The sequence below is a fragment of the Salmo salar genome, chromosome ssa24 (assembly GCF_905237065.1).
Source record: "Salmo salar chromosome ssa24, Ssal_v3.1, whole genome shotgun sequence".
Classification (NCBI taxonomy): domain Eukaryota; kingdom Metazoa; phylum Chordata; class Actinopteri; order Salmoniformes; family Salmonidae; genus Salmo; species Salmo salar.
The window spans coordinates 16,632,591-16,652,699 of record NC_059465.1 but is presented as its reverse complement, the minus strand read 5'-3'; the positions used below and the strand labels follow the sequence as shown (position 1 = coordinate 16,652,699).

Genomic DNA, 20,109 nt, shown 5'->3' with positions numbered 1-20,109 from the left:
CAAGTTTGAAGATTTTGTCTCAAGTAGAGTATGAATCCCTTGTCTATTACACACATGGTTGAGCATGTCCTTCAGCATCAGTAGGGAGTGTCCATTCAGCATGCCAATCTCCAACAGTTTGGGCATCAGATTGTTGGCCTCGTTCACGTCAATGGGCTCAATGATGGTTTCTAAAAACAGAAGAAAAAATATACAAATGAAACATTAAAAAGGGTTGTCTTGAATGCTTTCTCTGTGACAAATTAGGGACACACGAATAATAACACCATGAGTAGACCGGTCTTCTTTTGGTTCCCTTCTCTCACCCACCTTTAGTGTTCCTGAGAAAGTAGAGGATGTTGGATTTCATGAACCTCTCTGGGACATGATTTACTGCTACATGAAGCTCCATGTGGTACACGACTCGAATCTCAATCCTCTGTGACAAGAACACAAAATCAGACAGATTTCAATCAACTAATATGACCTTCACTTCATGTCCAATACACAGATCATATTATTGACCAGATTCCAGATTCTTGTTATAGCCTGGACATCAAAAACAATGGACTACTATTAAGTGCTATTTATTTTATAACACCTTGAATCATGTTTGAAAGGGAGGCTGTAGTCCCACACAGAGGGTAAATCTTACAGTGAGGGGAGGCTCATCTTCTGAGTCAGAGGTGCCCTCAGTTTCGTGGGCCTGGGAGTCATCTGCAGGGTGTGTAGACTCTGTCTTTGGGGCTTCTGACATACGTGAGGACTCTGAATCTCTCCCCTTTTTATTTTCTGTGGCCATACAGAAACAAGTGTCAACATATGCAATGACAGTAAAAGTTTGTATCCAATAATAGGAGGACATAGGATAGGTCTACTGTATGTATTATGTGTACCACTACACCACAACCAGTCACATTGTATCTAAGCAGATACTACACTAGTAGTACTGACTATCTCCAGGGGACTTGTCTCTCTCAGAAGCAGGTGTGTCACAGGAGGGTTTGGATGACTCTGCCAGACTGCCTTCATCCTCATTCTCAGGTAGTTCCGAGGGTTCTTCATTCAGAAAACAGAGGTAGAAAGTATTTTAATGTTACACATAATAGTAATTACCAGCTGAACAACTGAAAACATTGTTTGCTGTCACAGTCACTCTTGGTCATGTAGCTAGGTTTAAATCAGAAACCTCTGTTGTTGGTTAGCAAACGTAGCTAACGTAGCTAGCTAGGCTACCTGGGTCTGCTTTGCTAGCAGAAGTATCACAGGCCTTTTCTCATTTGGGCAAAAGTCCATCTTCTCAGAGATTCTGGGTTGGAGCCCAGGCTCTGCCGCAGTTGGCTGCGACCGGGAGGCCCATGGGGCGGCGCACAATTGGCCCAGTGTCGTCCGGGTTAGGGAGGGTTTGGCCTCTGCAGGGATATCCTTGTCTCATCGCGCACTAGCGACTCCTGTGGCGGGCCGGGCGCAGTGCACGCTGACCAGGTCACTCCGAAACATTGGTGCGGCTGGCTTCTGGGTTGGATGTGCGTTGTGTCAAGAAGCAGTGCGGCTTGGTTGGGTTGTGTTTCGGAGGACGCATGGCTCTCGACCATCGCCTCTCCCGAGTCCGTACGGGAGTTGCAGCGATGAGACAAGAAAGTAACTACTACCAATTGGATACCACGAAATTGGGGAGAAAAAGGGGGTAAATAATATAATTAAAAAATATATATATTTTTTTTAAAGTCCATCTTCTAACCTCTCTCCTCAGTGACCCGGAAACCGATAAGTGGCAGTGGAGATGTCAATTAGTTAGTAGGCGAACAGAAGAGTGTATCCTACCAAAGACTTGAAATCTGCCACACCGTATTTGCCATGTCTTTAACCAAAGCCTAAAGGAGAGTGTGCGTCCACAGGCGTGGAAGGAAGCTAAAGTAATTGCACTACCTAAATATAGTTAAGCACCCTTTGCTGGATCTAACAGCTGCCCAATCAGTTTGCTGCCTGTTCTTAGTAAACTGACAGAGAGAATTGTGTTTGAACAAATACAATGCTCTTTTTTAAGAACAAGTTAACTACTGACTTTCAGCATGCATATAGGGAAGGGCACTCGATTTGTACTGCACTAACTCAAATGATTGGCTAAAATAAATGGATAATAAGATGGTAGTTGGAGCTGTATTGTTAGATTTCAGTGCAGCCTCTGATGTTATTGATCATAATTTGTTTTTGAAAAAACGAACTTGTTATGGCTTTACATCACCTGCTATCACATGGTTGGAGAGTTACTTATCCAATATAACTCAGAGAGTAATATTCAATGGAAGCTTCTCTAACATCAGATATGTACCGTTTGGTATCCCTCAGGGCAGTTGCCTTGGGCCGTTACGCTTCTGTATTTTTACAAATGATTTGCCACTTGTCTTACAAGAAGCTAAAATGACTATGTATGCTGATGATTGCACACTACACATCAGCACCTACAGCCGGTGAGCGCACTGAGACTCTTAGCAAGGTGTTACAGTCAGTGTCAGAAGGGTAATTAACAATAAACTGGACTTAAATACATCTAAAACCAAAAGCATTGTATTTGGTTCAAAGCATTCTCTTAGACCTAAACTTCAACTGGATTTGTGCATAAAAACAGAAGCTGAACTCCTAGGAGTAACACTGGATGGTCAGTTACCATGGTCAAGTCATATTGACAAAGTTGTTGTGAAGATGGGGAGAGGTATGTCTGTTATAAAAAGCTATTCTGCGTTTATGACACAAAGATCAACTGTACTAGTTGTTCAGGCTTTGATCTTGTCCCATCTTGATTACTGTCTGGTAATATGGTCAGGTGAAGCAAAGAAAAACCTAGCAAAGCTGCAGCTGGCTCAAAACAAAGCAGCCCGCCTTGCCCTTAACTGCACACACAGAACTAACATCAACAACACACATGATAGTTTTCACTGTTGAGGAGAAATATACTACTTCTCTTCTAGTCTTTTTAAGAAGCTTGCATGTATTAAAAATGCCGAACCACTTGTATAATCTATTTGCATACACTTCAAACAGACATACAGTGGAAAAAAAAGTATGTGAACCATTTGGAATTACCTGGAGTTCTGCATAAATTTTACATAAAATTTGATCTGATCTTCATCTAAGTCACAACAATAGACAAACTCAGTGTGCTTAAACTAATAACACACACATTATTGCATTTTTCTTGTCTATATTGAATACATCATTTAAATGGAAAAAGTATGTGAACCTCTAGGCTAATGACTTCTCCAAAAGCTAATTGGAGTCAGGAGTCAACTAACTTGGAGTCGAATCAATGAGACGAGATTGGAGATTTTGGTTAGAGCTGCCCTGACCCATAAAAAAACTCACAAAATTTTTGTTTGTTATTCACAGAAGCATTACCTGATGTGAACCATGCCTCGAATAAAAGAGAACTCAGATTAAGAATTGTTGCCTTGCATAAAGCTGGAAAGGGTTACAAAAGTATCTCTAAAAATACATTTGAAAATTTCAGCACTGTTGCTACTCTCCCTGTCCTGCAAAGATGACTGCAAGAGCACAGCGCAGAATGCTCAATGAGGTTAAGAAGAATCCTAGAGTGTCAGCTATAGACTTACAGAAATCTCTGGAAGATGCTAACATCTCTGTCGACGAGTCTACAATACGTAAAACACTAAACAAGAATGGTGTTCATGGGAGGACACCACAGAAGAAGACACTGCTGTCCAAAAAAAACCTTGCTGCACGTCTGAAGTTCGCAAAAGAGCACCTGGATGTTCCACAGCGCTTCTGGCAAAATATTCTGTGGACAGATTAAACTAAAATTCAGTTGTTTGCAAGGAACACACAACACTATGTGTGGAGAAAAAAAGGCACAGCACACCAACATCAAAACCTCATCCCAACTGTAAAGTATGGCGGAGGGAGCATCATGATTTGGGGCTGATTTGCTGCCTCAGGGCCTGGACAGCTTGCTATCATCAACGGAAAAATTAATTCCCAAGTTTATCAAGACATTTTGCAGGAGAATTTAAGGCTATCTGTCCGCCAATTGAAGCTCAACAGAAGTTAGGTGATGCAACAGGACGACAACCCAACAGATCAGCACTCCAATTCTGAGATGCTTTGTGAATACAGCCACAGAACTAACCTACTCATAATGGTGTAGAGGTTGAGGCCATCTTTTGTTTACATGCACGAATGCACGCATACATCAGTTGCATAAAAGTTTCATACAGTACCCTACAAAGTGTCATACAAAAGTATTTGCTGGGTGAGCACTGCACACACACTGTAAAAAAAACAAGTAGTTGTTTCTATTTTATTATTATTATTAAGTCACTTCCACAGCCTTTTTTTACTTTACGCAACTTTTCAGGCTTAGTGTTGCCTGAACCCCAAAACATTGTTGGCCCAAACTTAAGCAAAAATTCAGTCAACTTAAAATGAAGTGTTTGATCAACTTGTCTCATATGTTCATTCAACTATAAATTAGTATTTGGGCATCTTAACTAAAAAATGCTGTTCAACTGGTTACACACACACACACACACACACACACACACACACACAAACAGTGCTTTTAAAACTTCTTAGGGCTAGGCCCCTATTTTCTCCACTCCCTGTCTGAATGACGTGCCCAAAGTAAACTGCCTGTAGCTCAGGCCCTGAAGCCAGGATATGCATATAACTGGTACCATTTGAAAGAAAACACTTTGAAGTTTGGAGAAATGTTAAAATAATGTAGGAGAATATCACACAATAGATATGGAAGGAGAAAACCAAAGAAAAACCAACCAACTTTTTTTTTTTTGCTCCCTGGATGCAATTCCTATGGCTTCAACAGGATGTCAGCAGTCTATGTTCAAGGTTTCAGGCTTGTAACTTCAAAAACGAATAAGAAATATCAGTTTTAGCAGAAGGACATAGTCTAGGGAAATTTGTGTTTGCGGCGCAATGAAGACATAACACACCTGCTAAAATCGGTTTCATATTGAACACACTTATTTCCGTAAGAAATATGATAGTTCGATTACATTTTAGGGTATCTGAGGAGTAAATAGAAACATATTTTGACTTGTTGAAACAAAGTTTAGGGGTAGATTTTCGGATTCCTTTCTCTGCATGTTGAAAGAGTGGATTACTCAAATCGATGGTGCCAGCTAAACGGACCTTTTGGGATATAAAGAAGGAATTTATCTAACAAAACGACATTACATGTTATAGCTGGGACCCTTTGGATGACAAATCAGAGGAAGATTTTCAGTTAATATTTAAGTTAATATTTAATCGTTATTTGTGAATGTATGAAACCTGTGCCGGTGGAAAAATATTTTGATGTGGGGCGCCGTCCTCAAACAATCGCATGGAAAGTTTTCGCTGTAAAAGCTACTGTAAATCGGACAGTGCAGTTAGATTAACAATAATTTAAGCTTTCAGCTGATATAAGACACTTATATGCACATAAATGTTTAAAATCCATAATATTTATGATTATTTATTTGAATTGCGCGCACTACAGTTTTACCAGAAGTAGTCCCGCTAGCGGGATTCCTATCCATACAATGTTTTCAACTTACATACACTACATGGCCAAAAGTATGTGGACACCTGCTCGTCAAACATCTCATTACAAAATCATGGGCATTAATATGGGGTTGTTCCCCCATTCGCTGCTATAACAGCCTCCACCCTTCTGGGAAGGCTTTCCACTAGATGTTGGAACATTGCTGTGGGACTTGCTTCCATTCAGCCACAAGAGCATTAATGAGGTCTGGCACTGACGTTAGACGATTAGGCCTGGCTCACAGTCTGCATTCCAATTCATCGCAAAGGTGTTCGATGAGGTTGAGGCCAGGGCTCTGTGCAGGCCAGTCAAGTTCTTCCACAGCAATCTCGACAAACCATTTCTGTATGGACCTCGCTATGTGCACAGGGGAATTGTCATGCATAAACAGGAAAGGGTCTTTCCCAAACTGGTGCCACAAAGTTGGAAGCACAGAATCGTCTAGAATGTCATTGTATGATGTAGCATTAAGATTTCAGTTCACTGGGACTAAGGGGCCTAGCCCAAACCATGAAAAACAGCCCCAGACGATTATTCCTCCTCCACCAAACTTTACAGTTGGCACTATGCATTCAGGCAGGTAGCATCCACCAAACCCAGATTCGTCCGTTGGACTGTCAGATGGTGAAGCGTAATTCATCACTCCTGAGAACGCGTTTCAACTGTTCCTGAGTCCAATGGCGGTGAGCTTTACACCACTCCAGCAGACGCTTGGCATTGTGCATGGTGATCTTAGGCTTGTGTGCAGCTACTCGGCCATGGAAACCCATTTCATGAAGCGCTGACTAACAGTTCTTGTGCTGACGTTGCTTCCGGATGCAATTTGGAACTCGGTAGTGTCATGACTCTCCTGGGTGAGGATCAAAGGTGCCAGATCAGCTTGGCAAATGGCTGACAGATAGCTAGACCCCCCTCTCTCCCACAGGAGAGGAGAGAGTTTGGCCGGTTTTGACACCTTAACACCCGGTCATAAATTGTATGCTGCAAAAGGGTCTTTCCTGCAGTATTGGAGAGAAATGTGCTTTGTGTAGAGAGAGACTTTTGCCGCCAAAATGTTTTTGTCCAGAAAGTGAAAATGAGAGCAATATTTATAAGATAGGAATGTTAAGAATGGTCCGTGGGGATCTTAAGAATAATCCTGTCATATTGCTTTTCATTTTGTGATGCCATTAAAAACTGTATAATTTAAATACTGTAACTTAGGAAGGAAATACATTCTATCTGTCAAGTTTACATCTAAATGTTGTATAAAATATATGATTAAGTATGAGAGTATTTTTGAAAAGATAGAAATGTGATTTTAGTCTTCTAATGAGATAATGATTTTTCATGTCTGTTGCACATTAACTAAGCCACGCCCCTAATGAGGTCAGAAGAGCGTGTCAGTGTGATGAAACTGCCTTTCCGACCAGAGTGCTTAAAAGAAAGGACTCTCTAAGACTAAGAATTAACATATCAGACCAGACAGCGTGGAGCAGTGGCTACACGGCTGAAAATGGTGAGACCAAAAGACGTGAGACCGTGGTCCACACGTTGAAATGGTTAGAAATGCTGAAGCTCTCAACCTCAACACTTGATGAGAAGATAACCTCACCTAGGAGACCCAGCAGATAGACGGTGTTTGCCGGATGTTACGAATGGTTAAAGACTAGACCAGAAAGCGTGGAGCGATGGCTATACGTTGAAATGGTTAGAAACTCTGAAACTCTCAACACGAGTGAAGAAGATAAAGACTAGACCAGAACATTTGACAGTCTGCAGCTGTGCATGTAAAGGGATCTAGAACTTGACTATCTACCTGAGAAAGTAAGGAGAGACTCCCATCTCAGACAACCGTTAGTAAATCTGAAGTATCTGTTCTAACACTTCACTACCAGAGAAGCTCTACAAATAAGCACTTTCTGACCTCTGGTGGACAACAAGAGCCTTACATCGAGCCACTCCCCATAGACGGATCGATTGGTTTCAACAGAGATACGACAGAGAAAGACATCTACGAGTAAATATATACATAGCATTTCTTATCCGAATGAGCGGTGGTTCATGTGCAAAGTATTACTATTCCTTTGAGCGTAGGTTCCAAATGTATCCAAGTGTTATCTCCCTTTGTCTCTCCTCTCTTTACCTACCCCTCCCTCTCCATATGTGTAACAAGCCGTCATATCTTGTCAGTCCACTAGGGACTTTTATCTCATGTAAGTGTGTATGTGTATTCTGTGTTATTTAGTTAGTTAGTAAATAAATTATATCAATTTGTGTAGTACTAAATATTCAGAAAGGCTGGGGTTCTTGCGGATCCAAGGATTATGCGACGTTCAGAATGAGACTGATATGAGGTAATGATTAATAAGTGACTGTTATCGATAAATAATTTATATATATATATATATTACCATCTCCCGAATTAAACTCGAAGATATATATATATATATATATTCCACTGGCTGTTACGTAGGTGGGACGAAATCGTCCCACTGGCCCTAGAGAAGTTAACGAGTTACCATCTCCCGAATTAAACTCGAAGATATATATATATATCTTCGAGTTTAATTCGGGAGATGGTAACTCGTTAACTTCTCTAGGGCCAGTGGGACGATTTCGTCCCACCTACGTAACAGCCAGTGGAATCCCGTGGCGCGTTATTCAAATACCTTAGAAATGCTATTACTTCAATTTCTCAAACATATGATTATGTTACACCATTTTAAAGACAAGAATCTCGTTAATCTAACCACACTGTCCGATTTCAAAAAGGCTTTACAACGAAAACAAAACATTAGATTATGTCAGCAGAGTACCCAGCCAGAAATAATCAGACACCCATTTTTCAAGCTAGCATATAATGTCACATAAACCCAAACCACAGCTAAATGCAGCACTAACCTTTGATGATCTTCATCAGATGACAATCTTAGGACATTATGTTATACAATACATGCATGTTTTGTTCAATCAAGTTCATATTTATATCAAAAACCAGCTTTTTACATTAGCATGTGACGTTCAGAACTAGCATACCCCCCGCAAACTTCCGGTGAATTTACTAAATTACTCACGATAAACGTTCACAAAAAACATAACAATTATTTTAAGAATTATAGATACAGAACTCCTCTATGCACTCGCTATGTCCGATTTTAAAATAGCTTTTCGGTGAAAGCACATTTTGCAATATTCTAAGTAGATAGCCCGGCATCACAGGGCTAGCTATTTAGACACCCTCCAAGTTTAGCCCTCACCAAAAGCAGATTTACTATAAGAAAAATGTTATTACCTTTGCTGTTCTTCGTCAGAATGCACTCCCAGGACTTCTACTTCAATAACAAATGTTGGTTTGGTTCAAAATAATCCATAGTTATATCCAAATAGCGGCGTTTTGTTCGTGCGTTCAAGACACTATCCGAAAGGGTAAAGAAGGGTGACGCGCCCGACGCGTTTTGTGACAAAAAAAATCTAAATATTCCATTACCGTACTTCGAAGCATGTCAACCTCTGTTTTAAAATCAATTTTTATGCCATTTTTCTCGTAAAAAAGCGATAATATTCCGACCGGGAATCTGTGTTTTAGTACAAAGAGAGAGAAAATAAAAACATGGGGTCGCCTCGTGCACGCGCCTCAGTCTCATTGTCCTCTGATAAACCACTTACCAAAGGCGCTAATGTTTTTCAGCCAGGGGCTGGAATTACATCATTCAGCTTTTTCCCGGGTTCTGAGAGCCTATGGGAGCCGTAGGAAGTGTCACGTTACAGCAAAGATCCTCAGTTTTCAATAAAGAGAGTCAAGAAGAACAAGAACTTGTCAGACAGGCCACTTCCTGTAAGGAATCTTCTCAGGTTTTTGCCTGCCATATGAGTTCTGTTATACTCACAGACACCATTCAAACAGTTTTAGAAACTTTAGGGTGTTTTCTATCTAAAGCCAATAATTATATGCATATTCTAGTTTCTGGGCAGTAGTAATAACCAGATTAAATCGGGTACGTTTTTTATCCGGCCGTGTAAATACTGCCCCCTAGCCCTAACAGGTTATACAACTTTTTCCGTGGTGCCCCAAATTCACAATTAGTTAATTGTTACATGATTAATTTAATCGGGTAACAATTAAACATAGTTGATTCGATAAATAACAGTAATCAAATGAATGATAGTCACGACAGTAGTGAATGTTGCAACCGAGGACATACGATTTTTACGTGCTACAAGCTTCAGCATTCGCCAGTCTTCCCAGCTGAGTTGTTGTTGCTCCTAGATGTTTCCACTTCATAATAACAGCACTTATAGTTGACCGGGGCAGCTCTGGCAGGGCAGAAATTTGACGAACTGACTTGTTGGAAAGGTGGCATCCTATGACAGTGCCATGTTGAAAGTCACTGAGCTGTCATTCTACTGCCAATGTTTGTCTATGGAGATTTCATGGCTTTTTGCTCGATTTTATACACATTGTGTCTAAAATAGTCTAACGCACTAATTTGAAGCGGTGTCCATACTTTTGTGTATATAGTGTATTTGACACACATCGACATAAACTACCGCACCACCAGAGGACCAGAGACGACCAGGAAACATATCAAACTCCCTCCCAGGAACCAGTCCCAACACCCAGTGTGGCCCAGGAACCTGTCCCAACACCCACTGTGGCCAAGGAACCTGTCCCAACAGCCACTGTCGCTAAGCAAGAGACCAGGCCTTACTGGAAGTGTGGGATGAATAAGACTAACCAGGTGAGAACCAGAGAGGCACTGATTCAGCCCCCAGCTGTAAGACTGGCTCAGGACCCACCCAGGAACTGCTCCCACCTTTGGTTCAGGAAACTGACCATCCAGGTGGACATCATCCCTGTGCTGGTCCAGGAACCTCTGGAGCAGGAAACTCTGGACCAGGAACCTCTGGCCCATGAACCTCTGGCCTGGGTGGAAGCCTTCTTGGAGTTGCCTACTGAAGGCCTGCCTTCCTGAATTATATTTTTTATTAGGATCCCCATTAGCTGATGCTATGATGTCAAAAGGTCGCTGGTTTGAATCCTTGATCCGACAAGGTGGAAAAATATCATACTAAATGGTGTGTCTCGGATTTATGTACAGAATAATACAAAATGCTCTGAGACCAGGTTGCAGCTCCAGCTGTGAGTTTATCATTGGAAATTCTCTTGCAGAGAGGGGTGCCCTATAACAATCATGGCATTCCTCTCAAATTCCATTCCCAACTCGATGTTCAATTACTTTATATCAATCTATTTGCAACGATTGATTTGGTCTAGTAAATGTAATTTGCCTGATGATGCGCGACTGGAGGAGTTTCGTACAGCGCATTTTTGTCCACATTCCATCTACTCGCCACCTCACCTATATTACCTTTGAACTTTTCAAAAGGAAGCGTGAGAGGATGCAGGAGTTGAACAAATCCAATTGAGAAAAGGCCACAATGTGATGATGAGTGAGTCATGATGCTGCTTTCAAGACAACAGGTTGGAAAGTCGAAGATGTCTGAGTTTTCAAACTTGGAATTTCAAGTTGGATGACCGTTCAAAAAATAAAACCTAGTCTGAGCTTGTTTTTTTCAGAGTTCCCAGTTGTCTTGAACCATATAGATAGCTAAATAGATAGATAGATAGATAGATCGATAGATAGATAGATGACTTATCTTTGTATCTGTGCCATTATAGCGTCTATGACAGCACCATTGAGGCAATCTCTATTTGAAGTAGTCAATTTTCTTCTTCAGGACTGGCTGATCCCTCCTGATGATCCGGTAGGACATAACTCCAACAGGGTCCCCAGGAGGGATAAGCCAATGAAGTTGGAAGTCCCACCCAGTTTACTACATTAAAATGGTGGAAGACCTCAATGGTGCTGCCCATACTAATACAGCCTTTTGGCCACTAGAAACCTCTATCATTCTCTATGTCTTGAACGCACGGAAGTCAGAGATTTCCGAGTTCCCAGTTGTTTTGAACCCAGCAAAGGATGATGTCAGAGTTTCTGATTGGATATTTTATTTCAGAATGTATTAAAATTAGTTATACTTGAAATCCCAGCTGTTGTCTTGAACCCACTGAAGTCGCACTTAATGCGATTTCCGAGTTCTTCAGAGTTCCAAGTTGTCTTGAACGCGACATTGGCAACAAACGTGTGGATACTCCTCACTCACGTACCAATCGGAATTTCAACTTCAATCTCTTCCTCGTTGACTCCTTTGAAAAACAGCAGCGTCGATGCCGACTCTTCCTCGGTGACTTCATTCAGAAATCGGATTATTTTCTGCCCTTCTTCTCCATCTCCGCGGCTCAGCAATTCCTCGAAACAACCTGGCTCCGGCAAATAAAAACAGCAACATACCCGGTTTCGGATCCACTCCACCCGCGGGTCGTCGAGGGACATTTTATCCCTCAATTAAGTTACAACAAAGTACTAATGTTAGCTTTTAGATAGCTAACTTCAAAATGTGTCGTTTGTTGATGTAGCTAGCTACTTGCAACCAACTGACAGCCTCATGTCACTATGGCAACTGGTCAACTTTCTGTTTCTGTGAGCCATGCGCCCCCTTTGTCGCCCTCCAGTCGCAACATCTGATAGTCTCGCGCGTCGCTTGGGCACAGGTGTCTGGCGCAAAAGTAACGCCAATGACATTAACATTTTCAGTCAAATTCAACTTTATTCAGTCAGCTTTATTCACCTGTTACATTGACAACATGTTCACCATTATCTGATATAAAATAATTCAGCAAAGGCAAAACAGAGGAATGTATGCATACCACTAACATAAGTATGGAGTTAATGATGCGAAGAAATCAAATGTTTACATTATTCTTTAAAATAAATAAGATTAAAATAGACTACATTAGAATAGGTAAAGACATTTACAGCAAGCCCTTCAACAAACCACACACATTGTGTAATCAAGGATTAGAAGTTAGAGCCATTGCTAATCAGACTTCACATCTAAGAGTTAGTGGTCATCATAGTTATAGAAAAGTATTTTATAACCCCTATTTTTTACATTACCTAGACATATTCTCAATTGCATACTCCTGGAGTCCACTCTCCTCGCCTCCTCAAAACCCATTGGATGAGAATGCCAGAGGTCCTTCCCCTCTGAACTTCTCCAATGGGTTTTGAGGATGCGAGGAGTATGCAATTGAGATTCTCCCCTAAGTCTCAACTTCACAGCAGCATTTCCCATAGGATCCTGCTTTAGGGGCATCTTTAAGCATCACTAAGATACAGCACATTACTGTTTGATAACACAGTAGGTGAGTTTACAATGAAATGGTGCAAGCTCCCCATAATGTTAGAGTTCCATGTTACATGGTAATCACAATTCAAACAATTAGCTCCTCTTCAGAGGATTTAATACCATCATTAGGACATAAAACCAATATTGATCAAAAAAAGCAAAAATTATCTAAATAAAAAATTATAACTCTTTCTTATTTTTCCATCTTGAAGGTACAATTACCCAACAGCATGAACTACATTCTCTTGCTATGGTGCTACAGGATGGGAATATAGCAAAAAGCTTTGGAGAGAATTGATCTCTGCACTGGTCCAGTGCCTGCTTTTCCTGCCTTATTCATAATCAGGGATTGTTGGTGTCATTAAATGGCTCTTGACCAGCAGAACTATCTCTGTGAAAGGATGTCTTGAGCTATACTTTTCATTTCCATCCATGGAATGGGCCGTTTAAGGAGTAGTCTTCCACAAAGCGATGGAGGCATAAGAAATATGTGTTAGAACTATTTTGTCAGCATTCAGCACAACACGGTATGCATACTTTCAAGAGTGATGCACCACTTTTTTAAGCCTGTCGTAGTCATTCAAATGTTAATTTCTCATTCAAACTTTATCACTCTATAAAATAAAATGTACATCTCTCCCACATTCATCCAAAAATACTTTTCATTTACAAACATGACTGAAGGAGGCTTTTCCTTGCACAGTTTTGGTAACCCAGAATATCATTCAATTGAAAATAGAGCATGATACGCTGAGATTTGGTTGTACTTATGTAAGGCAGTCAGTCAGTGCAACAAATAGTAGAAAAAACAACTATGAAATTGGACTGTATGTCGATGAGGCTCAATAGAAGCCCGGGTACCAATCTGTTTGTGCCATCATGCCACTCCTTGTCATGTAGGTGTGCCATGATGGCACAAACCGACTAGTACCCAGGCTAGCTCAATAGCACTGGATCCTGCTGGCACATTGTGGCAGTTTGCCTCTGGGAGGGCAGAAGCATTGTGTGTCCCATTCACAGCAAGCCATCATGCTCAAAGCTGGAGGGCAGGAGGGAGAAGGCAAAGGGAACAAACTTGATTCCAGTCCCAGTGTAGAACTTATTTTGGAACTCCACCCTATGGAGACAGAACAGAGATCACTGAATATAGAGTAAGCATTAATAAAAGCATTATAAAGGCATGATGTGTTGAATTTTTACACATATTTCCTGTCCTTCACTCAATTCTGCAAGTATAGTGAGTAACTAACCAGTGCAGCCTGAGAGCATGGAGGAAGGCAGACAGTCCCTCCATAACCAGGAGGATAGACACAGTGAGCACAGCGAATATCCCAAACACTGGCACCAGAAACATGACGCCCAGGCTGGTGTCCATCCGCAGGCCCAACCGCATCACCATGGACCACAGCACCTCCGACAGCTCTGGGGGTGCAGGGACAAACAAACACCGTCAAATCTCTGATTGATTCATTTTATTTAATCATTTAAAAGAAGAAGGTTGCTCCAGTCAGAGAACATTACATACATAAATAATTATCCTCTCTCAATATAAAATGCACTTTAAATGTTTATCCTTCAAAGATTAATACAAATAATACAAATTTGATGTGGTCTGGTGATGCTCACGGGCATGTGCAAGACTCAGAGCCCAGAGGCGCAGGTAGGAGGCTGTGTTGGAGATGCAGCCCAGGCAGTACTCTATGGTGTGAATAGACTGGTGCAGGAACATGTCCCCAAAGTCAAACTGTAAAACACAACACACAGACAGGAGGACCTGTTACTTTCGGGACCCGTAGTGTACTGATGCCTGAATGAGAGGCTAGTGGGAGGTGGTGATTGTGTTGTCATCAGCTAACCTCCTCTTTCTGCTGCTCTCTGCTGGTGGAGAGGTCACTGGGGACACTGCCCTCCTCCATGTCATTTGCCCTCATCAGGGAGAGCTCCTCCTCGCTGTGCCGCCGCACACGCTCATAACCCTGTTGACACACACACCACACACACTCTGCATGTTAAAACCGGAGCACACTCCTATAAACAGACTACACACACACCACCATAGACTATGTTACAACCAGAACACAGACTCATATATGGACACACTACACACACATGCTTATGACTCGTAGCTCAGCTAGAGTTACAAACTCAAAGCCTCACCCTGTACATTCCAATGCGGTTGGCTCCTCCGTTGTGCAGCCAGTAGAGGTAGACTGGTTTCCCCAGCAGTAAGACAGGCACTGATAGTAGAGCAATGACCACCAGGAACACCTGCAGCCCAACCTACAGTAGGAGAGGGAAAGAACAGACAGGTCTGTTACAGTCTCACTGAAGTAGCTTCAGAGCGGGTTTGTCTTGTATACATGTCTTCACTGAGCGAGTGGTCCTTCACAAGTAAGGGTTTTAGTGAGAAGTCCCAGTTCTATATGCATATTCAGTGGGTGTGTCCCAAATAGCACACTATTCCCTATAGTGCATATAGGGAATAGGATGCCATTTGGGACACAGACACTGTTTGAACACACGTGTACCTGTCCTGGGAAGAGGGATGGCACCCCGTCCCCCTGCATGAGGAACATGTTGATGAAGTGGATGAGGATGCTGGGGGCCATCTGGGAGTCGCGTGCAGAGAAGGCCAGCCACTTGTAGATGATCATGAAGACCAGGTAGCCAAACAGGCACAGCAGGAACAGCATCTCCGGGAGGAATACCAAGTACAGGTTGAACTTTTTCCTAAAATGCCTACACAGATAGACACAGACAACAGAGCTTTAAAGTGCTTTCATAGACACACAAGGGCTGCAAAGTGTGGGTAGAGTGTGTGCTGTAACTCACAGGTGGTTGAAGACACCTAGGATGACCCCGAAGCTCATGTGACTGATACCAACGATCACAGACATCTTCATCTTGTAGGAGTTCAGAAAGGTCAGACGATTTGACGCCAAGTTCCAAATCTACACAGTGGAAGAAACAAGGAAAATAACCCCATCAGGTTGAGGTATGGACAGACTACATCACAGTCAGACTGATGGGATTGTTATTAAAACATTGAAATGACAATGAGTAATGGTCCATGGCTTACTTTATTGGACCTGGTTGGTGAGAGGCAAATGTGCACGGTTATGAAGAGACAGGGAATAACTTGTGTGTGTAGCGAACATAGAGAAAAGACAAAGCAGTTTGTGACCATGGATCATAAAGCCATGTACTTACCGGGTCAATGCCCAAAGGGTAGGGTCCATTGAAAACCCCAGGGACATTGGGATCAAGGGTCAGAAAGGCATTGGTGCGGAGTGTGGAATCCCTTTTAAAGAAAATACAAAAGTGAACAATTAAAAGAGCAAGCTATCAGGTGATGTAATCTTTAATGTCGCATACATCTTTGCAATTGTTATAATTAATGTATAATTGAAAAACCAGTATGGCCAATCAATGATAGGACATCAAAAATCAAAACATATTGGCACTGAGTTGTGATCATGTGGCCTTTCACCCTGACCTAACCATCTCTGTAATCTCAGGAACAGATATTACAGTACAGAACATATTACAGTCAGTACTTACCAAGTCCAATTTCCAGAATTAAACATGGCATTGACTCTCCAGCCCGAGCCAAAGATGTTAAGAGACTTGGAGAAGCAGTCGTTGTAGATGAGTCCGGTATAGACCGAGAACAAGCCCATCATAAGGATGATGTAACGGCCCTCGAAGAATGTGTTCCAGATCTGAGCATACAAATACACCATTGTCAGCGTAGGGGGAAACATCCAGCTAAGCACAACATTTACCGTTTGCTTATTACTCATAGCTCATTTAGACCAGAAACAATTTCCCCACACAACCGGACAGCATCCCAAACGGCACCCCATTCCCTATGTAGTGCACTACTTTTGGCCAAATCCCTATGGCCCCTGGTCAAAACTAGTGCACTACGTAGGGAATAGGGTGCCATTTGGGACGTACACACTGGCAGCCTCTCCTCTGCCCCTCTCACCTCGTTCCTGGTGCGTTTCAGTTTGCGATTGTCCTCATACAGCACCATCCAGAGAGCAAACAGAGCCATGATCACACCATGGCCCAGGTCTCCAAACATCACGGCAAACAGGAAGGGGAAGGTGATGATTGTGTAAGGAGCTGTTAGACACAACAGACAATACATGATACATCATAATTCCTCCATATACACATTCAACTATCAATAAAGTGTAAACCTTTATTGTCCATTCTTGTTAGGAGTGGACATGTGTCTTTGGCTACAGGCATGTGGCTCATACAAATAGCAAACAAACAGAAAACATAAAAAGCAGCAGGCCTAATGATAGAATGTGATATAATCCTAAATGTAGTAATCAGCAGTCATTGGCTGGCGAGGGCGTACTGTACCTGGGTTAACCTCTCTATAGTTTCCCACTCCATAGGCCTCCACTATGTTCTGGAAGCCTGATGTGAACTTGTTGGTCCTTATTAGGGTTGGTGGAGTGTCGTTGCTGGGAATACGGTTGACAAAAGAAGGCACCGTGGCTCCACTTTTCCTCTGTAAAGGTAAGCCAATAATGTCAAGACAGTGGCTTTTCAGACTGGGATTATTGCAATGTTAGCCTATTAAGGTTGCATGGAGGATGTTTGAGTGATGGCAACCCAATTATTTGAGACATCATTTGTTTTCTCCAAATGGAGACAGAATCCTAACATCTCAAACAGTTAGTTAGTTCAAATATTTTAGACCATTCAAGACCGTTCAAATACACATTGACCATTTAAGCCTCGTATTTAGAAGCCTCATTTAAGCCTTTTAAGCGCTAAAACCCCTGGCAGAACCTTGGCATGGACTGCTGTCATTGAACTGAATGTGACCTTATATTATGCAAGTCATTAACCAGTGTAATGTAATAATGGACAGAAGCCCTGGTAGCCTTCAATTGGGGCCCAACAGGACCCATGACTAGACTAGTTTAATAAATAAAAACAGAGCCATATATTTAGAGTTGGGCAATTGAGGTTTCTGCATTATGATGCATTTACATGACACTACAACATTCTATGGCAGCCATGTTAGCGCCTCATTAACATTACAGTACATGGAGAAAAATGTCTAGAATGAGCATTATGATGCATTTACATGACAGTTCAAAATTCTATGGCAGCCATGTTATCGTGTATAAACATTACATGGGAATATTAAAACAATGCTATGTAACTGAAAGTCTAGAATTATAACAATATTCACAATTCAAAAAGTTGGCCCAACTCTCTAAATACCTGGCTCTGTCTAAAATGATCAGAGGTGGTCAAGACGAGAACAATTAGCCTTTTTCTACCACAACCAAAACCCCATTATTAAAGCAGGTCATGCTGACTGGGTGTGTGACTGTTGGTTTAGCCAAATACTGAACAAAGTGTAGTTAGAAGGAGGGGTCACAAACAATGACATTACAATCCAAAACAATAAAAGAGTTAAGCCCAACGATGACATTACACAGGGAGCCATTGTAACAGGGAGCTGACTCACTGAGCCTTCCTCTAATGCCCTCCGCAGGATGGGCAGATCGTTGACAGGGCACCACACCTCGGCTATCAGGCACTTGTTGGTGACGTCAAAGCTACACAGGTTGAGGATGTGGTAGATGGCCTTCATCTTCTTAACCTGGATGACCCAGGTGTAGACGGACTCAGAGGCCTTGTTCAAGACTTGTCTCAGGTAGTCCTCTGTCCTGTGGAGTACCTGGTGGAAGCCGGGTGGGTGGGTGGGGGGGGTGGTATTAGTGTGACATTTTAACTAATGGGAGGGATTTCACATTCACTCAGAATATCAAAAGGGTGTGTAGAGTTGACATAGACTCGTTGAGCACAGCCTCCATTGAGTGCAAGGGCCCATAGCTTGTTTGGGTATTGAAGAAAAGGTATTTTTGGCACGAGATACAGTTGGGTAAATTATGAATGAATGTCTAAGAATGTTGTGTGAGGGCTAGAGAATATGCAATGAACATGCCAGGGAGGGAATTTGAGTCGGTGTGCTTTAAGTTCTGGTACGTGCGTGTTTTCGCACGAGGGGGGAAGGGAGGAGGGAGAGTCAGCCTTCAGCTGAGACCTTATGGAGATCACGTGCTGGGACCAGAGGTTAATTTAGTTGTTTTTTTCTTCAGAGGTAGAACTTCTGATCAGTCTTCCAGACTGCAAGGCACAAGCAGAGTCAAGTGACCCCAGAGTGGTCACGCTCTGGCGCCTGAGTGAGAGCACTCTCCCTATCGCTCCTAAAACTCTACCCCTCACACTCCATTCTGCTTCTTTCCAAGAAGTTATAATCTTCGCCGTAGCCGGAAGCACGAGGCCCATTCTTTAAGGGATACTGTTTTAATGTCACCATTGGCCTGTATCTTTGTAGTGACTGTATATCTTTGTAGATGGGTAAAAAAAATTTAAAAGCAGACATTGAATATTGCTTTGAGCATGGTGAGATTTTGTGTCACTGGCCTACACACAATACCCCATAACGTCAAAGTGGAATTATGTTTTTAGAAAGGTTTACAAATTTATAAAAAATGAAAAGTAGAGTCAGTAAGTATTCAACCGCTTTGTTATGGCAAGCCTAAATAAGTTCAAGAGTAGAAATTTGCTTAACAACTCACATAATAAGTTGCATGGACTCACTCTGTGTTTAATAATAGTGTTTAACATGCTTTCTGTATGACTACCTCATCTCTGTACTCCACACATACAATTACCTGTAAGGTCCCTCAGTCAAGCAGTGAATTTCAAACACAGATTCAACCACAAAGACCGAGGAGATTTTCCAATGCCTCGCAAAGAAGGGCACCTATTGGTAGATAGTAAATATTTTTTTTAAAGCAGAAATTGAATATCCCTTTGTGACGTTATTAATTACATTTTGGATGGTGTATCAATACACCCAGTCACTACAAAGATACAGGGGTCCTTCCTAAATGAGCTGCTGGAGAGAAAGGAAACCGCTCAGGGATTTCACCATGAGGCCAATGGTGACATTAAAACAGTTACAGAGTTTAATGGCTGTGATAGCAGAAAACTGAGGCTGGATCAGGCAAGGATCAACAATCAATTTGACAGAGCTCTAAGAATTTTGAATAACGGGAAGAATAATGGGCAAATATCATACAATCCAGGTGTGAAAAGCTCTCAGAGACTTACGCAGGAAGACTTACAGCTGTAATCGATGCCAAAGGTGATTCTAACATGTATTAACTCAAGGGTGTGAATACTTACAGTACCAGTCAAGTTTAGACACATGTACTCATTCAAGGGTTTTTCTTTATTTGTATTATTTTCTACATTGTAGAATAATAGTGAAGAAATCAAACTATGAA

The 20,109-nt window shown here is 41.9% G+C and overlaps 2 protein-coding genes across 5 annotated transcripts in view; both read right to left on the bottom strand.

Annotated features, from left to right (window-relative positions):
* The window catches only part of dnah10 (dynein axonemal heavy chain 10), a 61,090-nt gene extending 49,036 nt beyond the window's left edge, over window positions 1-12,054 (bottom strand). Inside the window, exons 1-5 of the mRNA XM_014170678.2 lie at window positions 11,691-12,054; window positions 934-1,038; window positions 635-771; window positions 310-418; window positions 55-170 (exon numbers count right to left, since the gene is read on the bottom strand). Coding sequence (XP_014026153.2) covers window positions 55-170; window positions 310-418; window positions 635-771; window positions 934-1,038; window positions 11,691-11,916 — 693 coding nt within the window. The 5' untranslated portion in view covers window positions 11,917-12,054. The remainder of the gene's footprint in view (window positions 1-54; window positions 171-309; window positions 419-634; window positions 772-933; window positions 1,039-11,690) is intronic.
* A 128-nt stretch (window positions 12,055-12,182) lies between these two features.
* The window catches only part of LOC106584979 (V-type proton ATPase 116 kDa subunit a2), a 42,455-nt gene continuing 34,528 nt past the window's right edge, over window positions 12,183-20,109 (bottom strand). Inside the window, exons 9-20 of one of the 4 annotated variants that reach the window (XM_014170681.2) lie at window positions 18,279-18,491; window positions 17,153-17,303; window positions 16,764-16,903; window positions 16,334-16,494; window positions 15,983-16,073; window positions 15,605-15,723; window positions 15,301-15,511; window positions 14,930-15,052; window positions 14,629-14,748; window positions 14,371-14,516; window positions 14,023-14,194; window positions 12,183-13,889 (exon numbers count right to left, since the gene is read on the bottom strand). In XM_014170681.2, the coding sequence (XP_014026156.1) occupies window positions 13,872-13,889; window positions 14,023-14,194; window positions 14,371-14,516; window positions 14,629-14,748; window positions 14,930-15,052; window positions 15,301-15,511; window positions 15,605-15,723; window positions 15,983-16,073; window positions 16,334-16,494; window positions 16,764-16,903; window positions 17,153-17,303; window positions 18,279-18,491 (1,665 nt within the window). In that variant the 3' untranslated portion in view covers window positions 12,183-13,871. The remainder of the gene's footprint in view (window positions 13,890-14,022; window positions 14,195-14,370; window positions 14,517-14,628; window positions 14,749-14,929; window positions 15,053-15,300; window positions 15,512-15,604; window positions 15,724-15,982; window positions 16,074-16,333; window positions 16,495-16,763; window positions 16,904-17,152; window positions 17,304-18,278; window positions 18,492-20,109) is intronic. The other 3 variants (XM_014170682.2, XM_014170680.2, XM_014170683.2) reach the window with 3 other exon arrangements.